The sequence below is a fragment of the Pongo pygmaeus genome, chromosome 11 (assembly GCF_028885625.2).
Source record: "Pongo pygmaeus isolate AG05252 chromosome 11, NHGRI_mPonPyg2-v2.0_pri, whole genome shotgun sequence".
Lineage (NCBI taxonomy): Eukaryota > Metazoa > Chordata > Mammalia > Primates > Hominidae > Pongo > Pongo pygmaeus.
The window spans coordinates 133,103,065-133,117,090 of record NC_072384.2 but is presented as its reverse complement, the minus strand read 5'-3'; the positions used below and the strand labels follow the sequence as shown (position 1 = coordinate 133,117,090).

Sequence of the window (14,026 nt, the reverse complement as noted above, 5' to 3'; positions counted from 1 at the left end):
CACCTCATGGCGGTGGGGGACGGGCCAGCCAGGGCAGGAGCCCAAGGACATGGGGCAAAGATCCCAGGCTGGGACTCCCCGCATCTCAGAGGTGGGGGGTGGGGAGGGAGGGCCGGGAGGCGCTGGGCGGAGACACAGGGCACTGGGGCCAGTGCTGGGCAGCCATGCACGGGGGCGGGGCAACAGGCAGGCCAGCTGCTGCTGCTTCTCAGGAGGCAGGAGATAGGCTCAGATGGGGGCCTCACAGCCCCTTTCCAGCCTCTGTTACCCTTGCCAACTGCTTCCAGAGGCAGCCCTGCCTGGGCCCCACCCCTGAGACTGAATGTCCACCCACCAGGTCCCACCCCAAGAAAGCTCCAGAGTTGTTTCCGTGTATTATAAATAACATTTATTAAAGCAGCTGTGATTCTCTGATTGTAAACCTGGGAAGACACGGGGGGCCCAGGACCCCCACCCCATCCCACCCACACACACCCAGCCACTGTGGCAGCGACAGTTTGTCATTATGCTCCTGAACCCCTCTCAGCCCCTGGGAGCAGTAGGTCCTCCCCAGGGGCTGGGGGCCCAGACATGGCTCAGGGTTGCCTGGCGGGGGGTACCTGAGGGTTGAGTGGGTGGTGCCCCTTCCTCTCCAGCCTAGGCCCCTGCCCTACATCCATCCAGGGTCCCTCGGGCTCCCCTTCTGCCAGGGCAGCCACGCGGAAGGCCTGCAGGGCCTGCACCAGCAGCCGGGGGAGGCTGCGAGCCAGTGTGGCCGGCTCCAGGCCCACCAGGCCGCTGAAGGCCACATGCCGACCCCCCAAGCCTGCCCGCACCCAGGCTCTGAAGAGCCCGGTCAGTGTCTTGGAGCCCAGATCTGCCAGGACCTACAGAGGGAGGAGTGGGGATCAGGGGCCCAGAAACTCACTCCTGAGTTGAAACCCCAGAGGTCACCCCCTCTCCCCCTGGGCCCCAGAAACTCTCACCTAGACCCGTGCTCCTCCCTTTCTCCCGGAAACCCTGCTCATTTCCCGCTCACGTGGACACTCCCACCCACCCCTCTACTCACTCTCCCCACCACCACCCCCAGTGGCCTGGCTCACACTCCGCAGGCCCCACTCCCTTCCCTCGGACCCTCTACCTCCCCCCAGAGCTGGGGCAGAGGCGACCCCAGGCTGCTGGGAGGGTATCGGGGCTGAGCCCTCTGCATCTTCCCTGGGCTGGGTCTCAGCCTTCCCAGGCCACCGTGAAGGAGTCTGGAAGCCTGGGAACCTACCTCATGAAAGTTCATGGCCAGGTGCTCCGAGGGGACCTGTAGGATCCAGGCATGGGCCCCCTGCAGGGCAGCCAACTTCTGTCGCAGGGGCTCCAGCCCAGGGCAGCCTGGAGGAAGAGGAGAGGCCCCGGGAATAATGAACCGTTGCGGTATGGAACCGGGGGTGGCGCTCCCACCAGCACCTCAGGATGGCCTCCCAGGGGACACACTTATCCGCTTATGCTATAGATGGGGAAACTGAGGCTCTGAGAAGTTAAGCAGTAACACCAGGCAAAGCATCTCTGTTTGACACTGATGAGAGCTAAAACCACAAGTACTCCAAAAGAGTCATATGCTCTATGGCGGGGAGGGGAGAGCGAGTCCACCCTGTTGCCCCACGGGGTAAGCGCTTCCCGGAGCTGCAGTAGAAGCGCTTCCAACCTGGTCCAGGCCCTCAGCCTATCCCCTCGGGAAGGTCGGCAGGGGGCGTCATTACCGTTGGCTTCTCCGCGCGGCTCCGGCCTCCGCTTCGGGAACCGAGTGCCTGCAGCCCGCGATCCTGGGGAGGCACAGGGTTAGGGGACCGCCTCGGCGGAGAAAGTGGCTCTGCCGCGCGGGTGGGGCCGGGCCAGGGCTGGGCTGGGCTGGAGGGCGCGGGATACCTGAGTGCAGCCGCAGCTCGCGGGCGGGTTGCAGGGGAGACTCCCTGAGCGCTGGAGCGGGGCGAGCCAGGGCAGGGGCCAGGCGCCGCAGCCCCGGACGCGGGCCGAGCAGCTCTTGGGCGTTCCGTAGCAGGCCCAGCAGCGTGTGCGCCAGCGAGCGCAGCTCTGCAGACCGGACAGGAGTCGGAGCAGCGGTCAGAGGCTGGCCAGGCCCCCTTCTCTCCGCCCCCCGTCCGGGTCCTGGTGAACAGAACTGACCGCATCGCCGCCGGCGCTGCAGGCACTGCTGGTGCGCCAGGCGCGCACAGGCGCCCTGGGACCCCGGGCACAGGCGGGCATAGAAGGCGCAGAGCCGGGCGGCGTCTGCCTGCAGCTCCTGGGGGGGGTCCCAGGCCAGAAGCTCCCTGCAGCTGGGCTCGCGGCTGGAGGAGGCTGCTGCGGGCGGGACAGGGGTCAGCTCACCCTCTGTTTGGGGCCCCTAGCCCCCGCACTCCTTCCCCGGAAGGAGACAGGCTTTCCCGAGGCAGAAGGGAGCTGGGAATGGGCATGGGCCGGGTGGAAACGGGCTTGTCCCACGGTTGTCCGTTGGGACACTGGGAACGGGGCATTGGAAAAGAGGGCGCTCACCGCTCATCTGCTCCTGGAGCCAGTCCTTGAACACCGCCACGCGGGTGTAGACCCCGGGCTTCCCTGGCTCCCCGCAGCCGTCCCCCCAGGAGGTGACTCCGAACAGGACCTCTCTAGGGCGGGGGCCAGGCTCAGAACAGGTCAGGGGGCCTCCCGAGTCACCCTGCGGGGCCAAGAGAGAGGACGCTGCATTCACCTGCCCCCTATGACGCCTGCCTGGCAGGTGCGAGCTTGCCGCTTGTGTCCATTTTAGGGATGAGGACAGAGAGGCTCAGAGAAGTCGAGTGACAGACAGACGTGGAAGGAAGAGGCCGTAGTGGCCCTGGGGAGGCTCAGCCGGCCTTTTCTCATCAGACTGGGTTCGTACCTGGCACGAGTCAATGCCACCCGCCAGGTACCCGGCGCAGAGCATCGTGCTGGGGCGCAGCCCGGGCCCTAGGGCCCTTCGGCAGGTGTCGGTGCTGAGCAGGGGAACACGGGCCTCTCTCACTGCTTCAGCCTCAGGCCCGTCTGCAGGGAAGTGGTGGAAGGCTCAGGTTTGGAGGGCAAGAGCCCCGCCTGGAGGGTCCCCTTCCCACCCCCCTCCTTGATTCCTCCCCCTTTGAAAGAGCAGGCAGCATTTTTCCAAGGCAACCCGGCCTCCCCACACTCTATTACCTCGGACCCCCAATTCTTCCCACCACGCGCCGGCTCACCCACGCCCAGTACCTTCGAAGAGGGCCCCCCAGCCCGCGATGGCGCAGGCGGTTCCGGCAGGGGGCTCCTGGGGCTCCTGGGGCAGGCACACGGGGCGCGCCGGTCCCCCCGGGCTCACCGGCGTCCACAGCTGCACCAGGGCCAGGTCGTTGTGGAAGGTCCGCGGGTCAAACTGAGGAGGGGGAGGCGGCGCAGGGTCAAGGAGGCACGGGTGGGGGTGCGGTGCCCAGCCTTGGGGGCCTGGGGACTGCCTTCTCACCTTGGGGTGAGGCAGGATGCGGTTCACTGGCACCTCCTCCGCTTGCTCCCCCCGGGACCCCTCGGCTAGCGTCACAGTCCACAGAAGCTCATTCGGGGCGCTGCGGGTCGAGCGGCAGCTGAGACTCAGGAAGGACAGGGGCACACGCCGCAGGCCCCTCGGAGACCCTGCCCCTCCGCTCGCATGCCGGGCTTTCTCCACCTGGGGGCAGGGAGGGCGGGCCGGGGAGGGGTCCCGCCCCAGAGGGGGCGAACTCGTCCAGCGATGCCACCCCCTCCGGGCTGGCATCCTGGCGGGGCGGGCGCGGCGCCTTGAGACGGGGAAGCCCGGGGCCGGCCGCCGCCAGGGGGCAGCAGAGACCACCTTTCCCGCACGTCGCCCGCCGGAAAACGCGGCAGGTGCGGGGCCCAGCGCCGGGGACCCCAGTTGGGCTGGGCCTGGGGGTCCTACTTACCCTACAAAGCAGTGCGCTGCCGTGAGCACCCAGGACGCAGCTACCAGGACGCCGCCGCACAGAGGCTGCCCGCCGAGCTGCAGCCTCACCAGCCAAGGCCAGGCCCCGGGCGGCGCCGCGCTGCCCCCCACGATGCGGCCGTGGGCCCGCGTCACGTTGGCAGTGCTCGGGCGCCTCTCGCCGCACGGCCCTAGAAAGGGGCAAGGAGTGTCACGAGGGACATGTTCTGGCCATCCTCGCCTTCGAGGCCCACTCGGCTCTCAGGCCTGCCCCCTCGAGCCTTTTCAGCCTCACCTGGCTCAGGTGGGTCCTGGAGGGGAGCTTGAGGCCTCGGGCGCCCAGATCCTGCGGAGAAACACCTTTGAGTCTCACTGCTGCCCTCTCGCCTGTCCTCACCCCAGGCTGGGCCAAGCCTCTCTCTCCCCATCTCTCCTTTTGCGCTCAGCCCTCCAGCCCACACAGGTTCTATTTCAGCAACCATGAACTTCTCCTGGTCACCACAGGAGCCCAGAGTGTTTCCGCCTCCCTGCCTTTGCACAGGCCATGCCCCAAGCCTAGCGTGTCCTTTCCACTCGGAGAGACAGACCTTCACAAACGTAGTCTGGGTTGCGGCCCAACACAGTCTCTGCCCCCAAGAGGGAGTGAAGACTGAAGGAAGGGACAGAGGCAGCAGAATGGGCCCAGGGTAGGCAGCAAGCTCACTGGGGCACGGGGGGCAGGGTGGGCACCTCGGCACTCGTGCGATCTGTGCTGGATCTCCATCGCCACTCGGTTTATTGCCCACTGGGCGCTCCTCTGGGCTGCCTGCAACGCCTGAGTCCCCTGGGCAGACAGAACTGCTGGGACAGGGGGCACACAATCATGCGTGGTTGGGGAAGAGCCTCAGCCTCATCCTCCTGGCCCCAGCCCTGAGCCCTGCCTCGGGAGACCCACGAGCCTGGGACAGAATGAGGAGGCAAGTGAGCCCCGGGGACGCTGGGCCCCAGCACTCAGAGCCTGTGGTCCCAGGTTCTCAGCCCAAGATGTCTCCCTAATTCAACTGAGCTGGACTGGAATCTTTGAAAGGTGCTTTTCCTTAACAATCTTTTTGTAAAGACACCACCCCAAAGATACAGACATCGCAGAACTCAGCTTTATTGACTGAAAGTAGCTGTGTTTGAGTGGCCCACCTTCAGCCGGGACGGCGAAGGGTGTAGTGCTGCCCCGGGCCGTTTCTCTCTGCTTCATGGGGCCTTCTCTCCATTCCTTTCGGCATGCTCAACAGCTCCCCTTCCCTTTCCCGCCACACCCCTCCTCTCCCACCTATATCTCAGTTCTTGGCCCCTTCTCGCAGCAGGGTCGGCAGAAGGGGCCAAAGGTCCTTATGAGTGGGGGTGACAAGCTCTTCTGTTCCCGCCCGCCCAGGGTCCCACTTCCTCTACGTTCCTCCCGACTCCGCGGCTCTCAGGCCAGCCTGGACTTACCTTGCAGGGTGCTGGGGGGCAGGCGCGTGTACAGTGGGTGCCCGTGGGCAAACCATGAGCTTGGGAGGGGTAGCAGCAGCAGCACGGCCAGCAGCATGGTGACCAGGAGCTGGGGTGAGAGACCCCTGTCCTCTCTCCTCCTCGGAGTCCACCTTCCGGGCGCCTATCCTTTGGTGCCCGCCTTCTGCTGCCTTTCGGCCCCCAGGCACTGAATTCTTGTCCCTCAAATCATCTGACCCCGTTCTCTTACATCAAAATTACCCGCCTCCCTGGTCAGCCCTCACCTGGCCCTTAACTCCTAGGAGCCCACAGGGGAATGGGGCTGCGGGGTCTTTATAGAGGACAGCCTGGGGGAGGGGTGCACGGGAAGGTGGCCAAGATTGGGGGAGGAGTGGGGTAGTGGGCTTGACCTTCACCTTTGAAGTCTCATCATCCCAGCTCTGAGCCCCCCTTCTGTCAAAGGAGCCCTTGTTTCTGCGGCTCCATCAAAGGGGCCAAGACAGGGAAGAAGAGCTGACGGTTGGGCTGCAGGCCAGGCAGAGGGGGGCTGCTGGGTGGGGGCGGGCCCTGGCTCCAGGGCTGGGATGGGGGGGGATCCCCATCTGCCTCTACCCCCTGAGGAGCTTACAGCTATGACGGGGCAGACACTCCTGGAGGGAGGAGGGCAGGGGGTGTCTGGGGTTTCTCAGCAGCCCCACCCCCTGAGGAAGCCCTGGAGCTCCCCACCCCTCTGCCCCTAATTGCTTGGCAGAGTCCCTCCCCAATGTGGCCATTTCTAAAGATGATCAAAGCAGCCTAATTAGCGCCGTAATTGCTGCACTGGGGGTGGTGGGGTGGGAAGGGGCAGAGGCAGGCAGCCGCAGGAGTGGCGCAGAAAGGGAGGCGGGAGATGAAAGGCCCACAGTGGCCCAGTTCCGGGAGGACAGGCCCTAGCAGCTTCTGACGCTCTCCCAGACCCCCTGGCCCTGCACGGTGCCCGCTCTGCCTGTCCGACATTGTTCTGTGACCCTGATCTGGCAGTGGGATTCTTCTGGAGTACTCCGGAGTCTCATGGGCAGGGCCACGCAGTTCTCCTGGGATTGAGTTACCACCTGGGGTAGGGTAGTGCCCGTCTGCGCTGCCCAGGCTCCCCAATTCATGTGAGGTGAACTGGTGGGAATATTTATCAGCAAATGCTATGACCCAGGGCTCTTTCCCCCTGGAGAGCCAGCTGTTCCACAGTCACCAGCACACCATGCTAAGGACCCCTTTCCCCAGTTACCACCGCACCTCACCATGACAATACCTCTACTTCAGGAATGCTCTGAAAATACTGTCTGCGGATGATTCTGGTGAGTGAATTTGGTGAAGTTGGAAAGGACTCTATTCACCAGAGTATCTATCCATCTTGCAGGGTATCTTTTAATCCATGACCTCCAAAATCTTGGCAGACAGGGCATTAGCTCAACACAGCTTGAATTTTAGCATAAACAGAGAAAGTGTCCAAAGGAAGATTGCCTGTGGTTCCCAGTAAGAGCCACCAAAGCAGGGGACCCAGGAGCAGAGAAGGTGGGTGGGAAATCCTCACAGGCCTCTGTGAGGATTCGACAGAGCTTTGACAGAGCTTCTGCCCTGCAGGTTACTGCATCCAAGCTGAGGGGATAAGGAGATGGAGCCAGCCCCCCAGGCAGCTCTATGGACACTTCCCATAGGGAATCCCTCCAGGAAGGTGTGTCCTGCCCATTCTTGCCGAGTCACGCAGGCCAGGCCACAGCAAGCCCACACAGAGCCCCTGGGCCTCCCTCCTGCCTCTGGTCTTCAGGTGGGAGGCAGGGTGAGAATCCAGCCACTGCCAAAGAAAATGGAGGGATCTTTCTGCGTGGACTGCAATTCTGCTCAACCCCATTCTCCTGTTCTCTGGTTCCTGTGCCCACAGCTGGGTCCCGAGCCCTCTCCTCTCTTCTGTATGGACCCACCCAACCAAGTCTGGCTCAATTTCATCCGCTCCCACAGGTTACCTCTTAGAAACCACATTAAAATTCCACCTCATAGAATTACTTTGTTTATTATTGTTTAAGCGTGCACTCACTCCCTGTCTGCTTCCTCCACTGGAATGCGATGGAGAGACTTCCAGGCCTCTATTCCTGCAGTCTCATTCTCTATAACACAACCCTCTTCTATTTTCTGTATTTTTCTTTCTTTCTTTATATTTGAGGCAGGGTCTCACTCTGTCACCCAGGCTGGAGTGCAGTGGCACAAGTCACGGCTCACTGCAGCTTTGACTTCCTGGGGTCAAGTGATCCTCCTGCCTCCTGAGTAGCTGGGACCACAGGCATACACCACCATGCCGGCTAATTTTTAAATTTTTTGTAGAGACAGGGTCTTGCTATGTTGCCCGGGCTGGTCTGGAACTCCAGGGCTCAAGTGATCTGCCCACCTCAGCCTCCCAAAGTGCTGGGACCACAGGCATACACCACCATGCCGGCTAATTTTTAAATTTTTTGTAGGGACAGGGTCTCCCTATGTTGCCCAGGCTGGTCTGGAACTCCAGGGCTCAAGTGATCTGCCCACCTCAGCCTCCCAAAGTGCTGGGATTACAGGCATGAGCCACTGCACCTGGCCCCGGACTTTATATTTTCTTTAGAGTATTTATTCCTACGTTGCAGGATGTTGATGGGGGTTCTTGGCTGTTATAAGGGGCTCAGTCTCCCATAGTCTAGTCAAAAGGGTACCAGCAGTTGGCCCTAGACCTCCTCCCAGTGAGCAGCTCAATGCCAGGGACCTGCCAAAATCCATGCCACCCTCTATGGCCCCTTCCCCGAGTGAATAGGAAAACAGGACAGGGGAGACGGGCCTTGGCGCAGCACAGCAGCTTCCCTCACTTCCCCAGCCAAGCTGGAAAGGACAGGTGAGGTCCCAGGAGGAATCATGGAATTTGAATTCCTTGATCAGGAATCGAGGAAGCTGGTAAGAGGGAGAGGCTCGCATTTCAGTGCCCAGCTGGAGGGCAGGGTGCAGGGCTTGTCTGTCCGGCTCCGTGCTGTCCCAGCATCTAGACCAGAGTCCGACTCACGCATGTGCTAAATGAATGAACGATCAGCCCTGAAGGCCAGATGCGGTGGCTCATGCCTGTAATCCCAGCACTCTGGGAGGCCGAGGCAGGCGGATCACTTGACATCAGGAGTTTGAGACCAGCCTGGCCAACATGGTGAAACCCCATCTCTACTAAAAATACAAAAATTAGCTGGCGTGGTGGTGGGCGCCTATAACTCCAGCTACTTGGGAGGCTGAGGCATGAGATTGCTTGAACCCAGGAGGCGGAGGTTGCAGTGAGCCGAGATCGCACTACTGCACTCCAGCCTGGGCGACAGGACAAGACTCCATCTCAAAAAAAAAAAAAAAAAGATCAGCGCTGGCCCCTCCCCTGCTCCAGGGCTGCATCTCTTGCCTCCTAGCACTTCAATCTCAACCTGCCCAAAGCAGTGCTGGGGTCTCCCCTCCCCTGCCAGCTCCCTGTCCATGCTCTGCTGCCCTTGCTCTCACAGCCGCACCTAGCCTGTTCAGTCCCGGTTGCCCTCCTCTGGCAGGCCCAGCAGTTCCTCTTCTCTCGAGTTTGGGTCAGGCAAAGAGAAGCAACGTTTTCTGAGGGGAATTTAAGGCAGCTATTTCCAGATACAGGGAGAGAATGTGGCTCAGAGAGGTGCAGAGCTCACCCCCACCCCTGCTGTCCCAGGCTCTCCCTCTTTCTTCTCCTTTTGGGTGGGGCCTGGTGACCAGGTTGCAGGAAGGATGCAAAGATGACCAGGAAAGCCCCTAGTTCTCCTCTTCCTCCCTCACTGCCTCCACTCCAGGCTTCCACATCTCTTCCCTGGGAGGAGAGAGGTCCTGGTCTGTCACTTGCAGGCCCTCTCTCCACACCTGGGTGACCTCTGAGGTCACAGCCGCTCCATCTCCATCCTTCCACAGGCAGAGGCAAGCCTTGGTCTCAACCTTCCCATTTCAAGAAGAGACAGGGAAAGAACTTTGGACCTTGTCACTGTTATCTCTGGAAAACCCCAGCAGGCTCCTGTCAGGAGGTTCCAGTGGGCTCAGGTGATATGAGTCAGTCCTGCAGCCTCCTCAGAGGAGGAATGAATGTGGGAAGGGCTGGGCCTCTGGAAATGGAAAGGAGACAGCTGGCACCTGGAAGGGCACCCGCCTATGATGCAGCATCTCTGCAGTTGTCCTTTGGGGAAGGGCCTTCCTCTTCCAAGCTCTTGAAGACCCTCCATGTCATGGAGGTGCTTGTCCTTCCCTCCTTCCCAAACTCCCCTGACCTCCTAGGCCTCTCCAATGAAGTGGACAAAAGCACAGTAGGAACCTGGGCCACATGGTGAAACCCCGTCTCTACAAAAAAAAAAAAAGAAAAAATACAAACATTAGCTGGGCATGTTCACGTGCACCTGTGGTCCCAGCTACTCGGGGAGGCTGAGGTGGGAGGATCACTTAAGCCTGGCAGGTAGAGGTTGCAGTGAGCCAAGAATGTGCCACTGCACTGCAACATGGGAGACAGAGCAAGACACTGTCTCAAGAAAAAAAAAAAAAAAGGCAGAGTGGGAGCAGCAGCTGAGCAGGCTGCCTTTGGGGCCGTGTCCCTAGATGGGAGGGTGGGACCTGCAGCTAGGCCAGCTCTGCTGACTACAGTGCGGCTGCTCCATGAAGGTGTGAAGGGAGGTTGAGGTAAGGTCTTCTTGGCCTGAGAACATGATTCGGAGCTTGGCATGGAGATTCAATTGCACCTCCATGTGACTTTGGGTGAATCTCTTCCTGTTATGGGCGGAATCGTGTCCCTAAAAAGACATGTGGAAGTTCAACCAGTACTTCAGACTATGACCTTATTCAGAAATAGGGTTGTTGCAGTTGTAGTTAGTTAATAATGAGGTCACACCGGGCCCTTCATCCAATAGACTGGTGTCCTTACAAGAAGACACAGAGACAGAGACACACAAGTGAATGTCATGTGACAAGAGAGGCGGAGGCTGGAGGGATGCAATTCAAGCTGGGGAATGCCAAGGACAGCTAGCAATAACTGGAGCTATAAGAAGGGCATGGAACAGGTTCTCCTGGAGAGGCTTCAAGAGAGCAGGGCCCCACTGACACCTTGTTTTTAGACTTCTTGCCTCCAAAACTGTGAAAGAATAAATTTCTGTCGTCTAAAGCCACCCAGTTTGTGGTAACTTGTAACAGCAGCCCTCAGAAACAAATATACTTCTCCTCTCTCAACCTCATGTCCTCATCTGGGAAATGGGCTAGTAACCCCCATCTTGTTGGTGGGGATTAAAGGAGCTGACACAGTTAGGCCTCCTGCAAAGCGTTGCCAGGGACTGTGGTTGTTGCTCTAGGTCAGCTCTTTGTAAATGTGACAGAATCGATAAATGCTGTTTCCCTGCATGAATATAGACAGGGCAGGGAGGGCCTGAGCTTGGGAGACAGCAAGGGAGCTGTGGGAGCGCAGAGAATGAGACAGGATGGGATGCTAAACTGCAGAAGGGGCAGGGGCTCCCCAGGTTGTGTGTGGCCTGGGCCCTAGCTTGTCTGAGTAGGGGCTCGCTTCACCCCATGGGGCCTTCCTCACGGATTGCCTGTCTCTTTCAGCTTTTCAGCTTTGCTTTCTGTTCTGACCTTCCCTATCCCCCATGGGCTGAACTTGGCTTTTTTTGGGGGGGGGACAACTTGTTGCTATATTGCCCACGCTGGTCTTGAACTTCTAGGTTCAAGTAATCCTCCTGCTTCAACCTCCCAAAGTGTTGGAATTACAGGCATGAGCCACCATGCCTGGCCTGTATTTGACTTTAAGAGGGCTCTGAAGAGGCAGAGGTGCTGTCTAGCCCAGGAGGGAGCACTGCTGAAGCTGGGGCGCCTGCAGGCTCTGTGGGTCTCTGAGAATGGAGTGATCCTGGAACTGCATCCAGGGCTTTCCATAGTAGGTGAGACCCCTGGCCTCCCCGCCCTCCCCTCACTCAATATTTTGGGCACGGATACATCCAGACCACCACTGATGCCACTGAACACCACTGTTCAATCCTGTGATAAAAGAATGCAAACCATTTCACAATTTTGCTTGTTTCCTCTCCTGTTCTTTTTTGTCTTTTGTCTTTTTTCTTGTGATCTCCATAAGTTTCCTTTCCTTTTTTTCAGTCTGGCTGACGGCTGTGTTTCTTTGAAATTTGCTAATTTAACACTTTCAATTTCTATGCTACTATTCACATTTTCCCCTCCTCCTACATAGTACTCTCCCTGATCAGTATTTCCCATTGCTATTGCTTTCAAATCTTTTTGTTAACTTAGATGATTTTTTATTGAGATGGAGTTTCGCCCTTGTCACCCAGGCTGGAGTGCGGTGGCATGATCTGGGCTCACTGCAAACTCTGCATCCCAGGTTCAAGCAATTCTCGTGCCTCAGCCTCCCGAGTAGCTGGGACTCCTGTGTAGCATGGGTGTGCGCCACCATGCCCGGCTAATTTTGTATTTTTAGTAGAGACAGGGTTTCGCCATGTTGGCCAGGCTGGTCTCAAATTCCTGACCTCAAGTGATCCACCCGCCTCGGCCACCCAAAGTGCTGGGATTACAGGCATGAGCCACCGCGCCCAGCCCTAGATGATCTTTTTAGAAAACACCATCTCTCTGATGCAGAGATGTTTCTTGGAGTCATGTGGTTCTCTTCATGGTTGCTTCCAGTCATTTACTGCTGCCAACATAAACTCAAATTAGATTTAATAAGTCATATTAAAATTTTCAATAGGATCCCTCCTTACAGCAAATTTCTAGCAATCTATCTCTCTAAACTTTTATCTGCATCAATGTAAAAAGAAATTTCTGGAAATGGTGGTTATTTATTAATGATGGCTTAATTTCTGAAATTGAGATTTATTTTATTGTGTTTTGCTTTTTACTTTCTTCTGTGTGCTTTCCTGTGTTATTTGAATTCTTTAAAATCAGCAGGTAGCATTTATATAAATACAAAACATCAAGAGTGAAAAAGAAAAGGACAGGCACCAAGTAGAAATCTTATCAATGAGACAGTTTATTGATATAGTATTTCACCGAGTAAATACTCATTAATGTCAAAAGCTGGTTGAGTAAAGGGAATTTCATGTAGTTCGATGTATTACAATGTATCAAACCTTCACAATAACTGTTTAAGGCAGGTGTCCTCAGACCCATTTTACAGATGAGGCCACTGAGGCTCAGAGAAGTTGATTGACCTAGCTGAGACCACACTGCTAGGAACTGGAGAAGAGATGGAAGGCTGTTCTGCCTGCTGCCAGAGGCCACACCCTCAACCTCTGCCCAGCCCTGCCTCGGGAGTCCACAGGTGCCTTCTGACTGCTAACCCTGCAGGGGTTTGCTAAGGTAGCCACACAAAGGTTGAAGGTTCTTGAAATGGATGAAAGGGTTGGGGCCGAGGCTTTGTCTCCCCTTGCAGGGGACTCAGCTGTGTGAGGCAGGAGTGGGTGAGGCAGAACAGCTGAGAAGACACCTAGGAGTGGGGTTGGGGCCAGGAGATGATGGAAGACCAGGGACCTAAACGGGAGAGGAAGAGGAGAAACCAGAGACACGGGTGCCACCAAAGTTCCTCCAGTGTCCCTTCTGCATCCATCTTGCACCTCCAGACTGGCAACCTCCTCAGAGCCTCTGAGGTTGGGGAGGCCTCGTGGGGGTGCCCCAGCTACTCTTTCCTTCTGTGTCCAGCCACCAGGCATGAAGCAGGAAGGGGTGGGTGCATAGGTCAGGGGGCCCTCCGCAAGGCCTCACTTACCCTCCCGCTGGGTATGTCCGGCCCCCTGCCCAGAGCTCCCAGCCTCATCACTCAGGGCCAGGTGGAGGCCATGTAGGGTGCAGGGAGAGCTTACAAAGCCAGTAAATCCCCCGAGGCAATTACAGTGATGAGCGAGGCATAAACAAGGCGCTTTGCCTGCGGCAGCCACCCCTCCCCTGCACACACGTGCGCATGCACACACACGGGCACACACACACACACACACACGCGCACACATGCTGGAGCCAGCCCATTTGCAGGGTAATGGCTTTGCGACAGCAGAAATTATCTGCAGCATTAGAGGCAGCCTGGCCTGGCAGGGCAAGCTGCGGACGGGGCCTCAGGATGAACCTGGGGGATACTAAGGGAGGAAGCAGGTGCCCGCAGGCTAGGGTCTGGGCCCCTGGAAACACTGCAGGGCTTGGGGGAGTGGGTGCAGGCTGCAAAGGGCTTGGTGAGGGCCAGGCCAAGTGGAGGGTCCCTGCCCACAGCTCTTTCCCTTTCTACTTCCAAGGCCTGTAAGTGGCCAGATAACTGGGAGCAGCAGTGACTCAGGACCTGAAATCATAGCTGAGCAGCCACTGCTCCTGTCCTGGCCTGAAAGCCATGTCCTTTTCCCTAGCCCCAGGGGGGCCACACTTGGTGGCCTAGAGAGAGGGGCATGGGGTGATTAAGGAACGAAAGGGAGCCCCAGAAAGGAGGATGCGTGTTGCGGGTATGGTGATGGGGGTGGCAGGGTTTGCATTAGCTGATTGTTTCCCTCCGTGACTGTCATGGGAATCAGGGCTGGGCTGCCCAGCAGTTCTGGGGAGGAGGGGGCTCCGGAGGAAGGACCTCCTCCTTCCCCAGGTCAG

At 58.4% G+C, this 14,026-nt stretch overlaps 1 protein-coding gene across 2 annotated transcripts; it reads right to left on the bottom strand.

The window, feature by feature from the left end:
* Positions 1–365: 365 nt before the first annotated feature.
* On the bottom strand, positions 366–5,703 carry PRSS56 (serine protease 56). 2 transcript variants are annotated; one of them, XM_054477517.1, is made up of 13 exons: positions 5,396–5,703; positions 4,661–4,768; positions 4,227–4,277; positions 3,933–4,122; positions 3,479–3,578; positions 3,232–3,391; positions 2,891–3,033; positions 2,524–2,686; positions 2,155–2,328; positions 1,897–2,061; positions 1,731–1,793; positions 1,256–1,362; positions 366–866 (listed from the first exon to the last, which is right to left on the bottom strand). In XM_054477517.1, exons 1-13 carry the CDS (start codon positions 5,490–5,492, stop codon positions 576–578), a joined length of 1,812 nt encoding a protein of 603 aa, XP_054333492.1. In that variant the 5' UTR covers positions 5,493–5,703; the 3' UTR covers positions 366–575. The 2 variants fall into 2 exon arrangements, with proteins under 2 accessions (XP_054333492.1, XP_054333491.1); XM_054477516.1 differs by having other exon boundaries at positions 2,155–2,331; positions 5,396–5,628.
* Positions 5,704–14,026: the final 8,323 nt, after the last annotated feature.

What these genes read in the sequence shown, in the direction of transcription:
- PRSS56 (XM_054477516.1), bottom strand. Translation starts at nt 5,492, where the DNA reads ATGCTGCTGGCCGTGCTGCTGCTGCTACCCCTCCCAAGCTCATGGTTT. An exon ending in GCAGCGCACTGCTTTGTAGG is followed by an intron (nt 3,579 to 3,932) that starts GTAAGTAGGACC and finishes CTCGACCCGCAG; the next exon opens with CGCCCCGAATGAGCTTCTGT. An exon ending in GCAGCGCCGGCGGCGATGCG is followed by an intron (nt 2,062 to 2,154) that starts GTCAGTTCTGTT and finishes TCCGGTCTGCAG; the next exon opens with AGCTGCGCTCGCTGGCGCAC.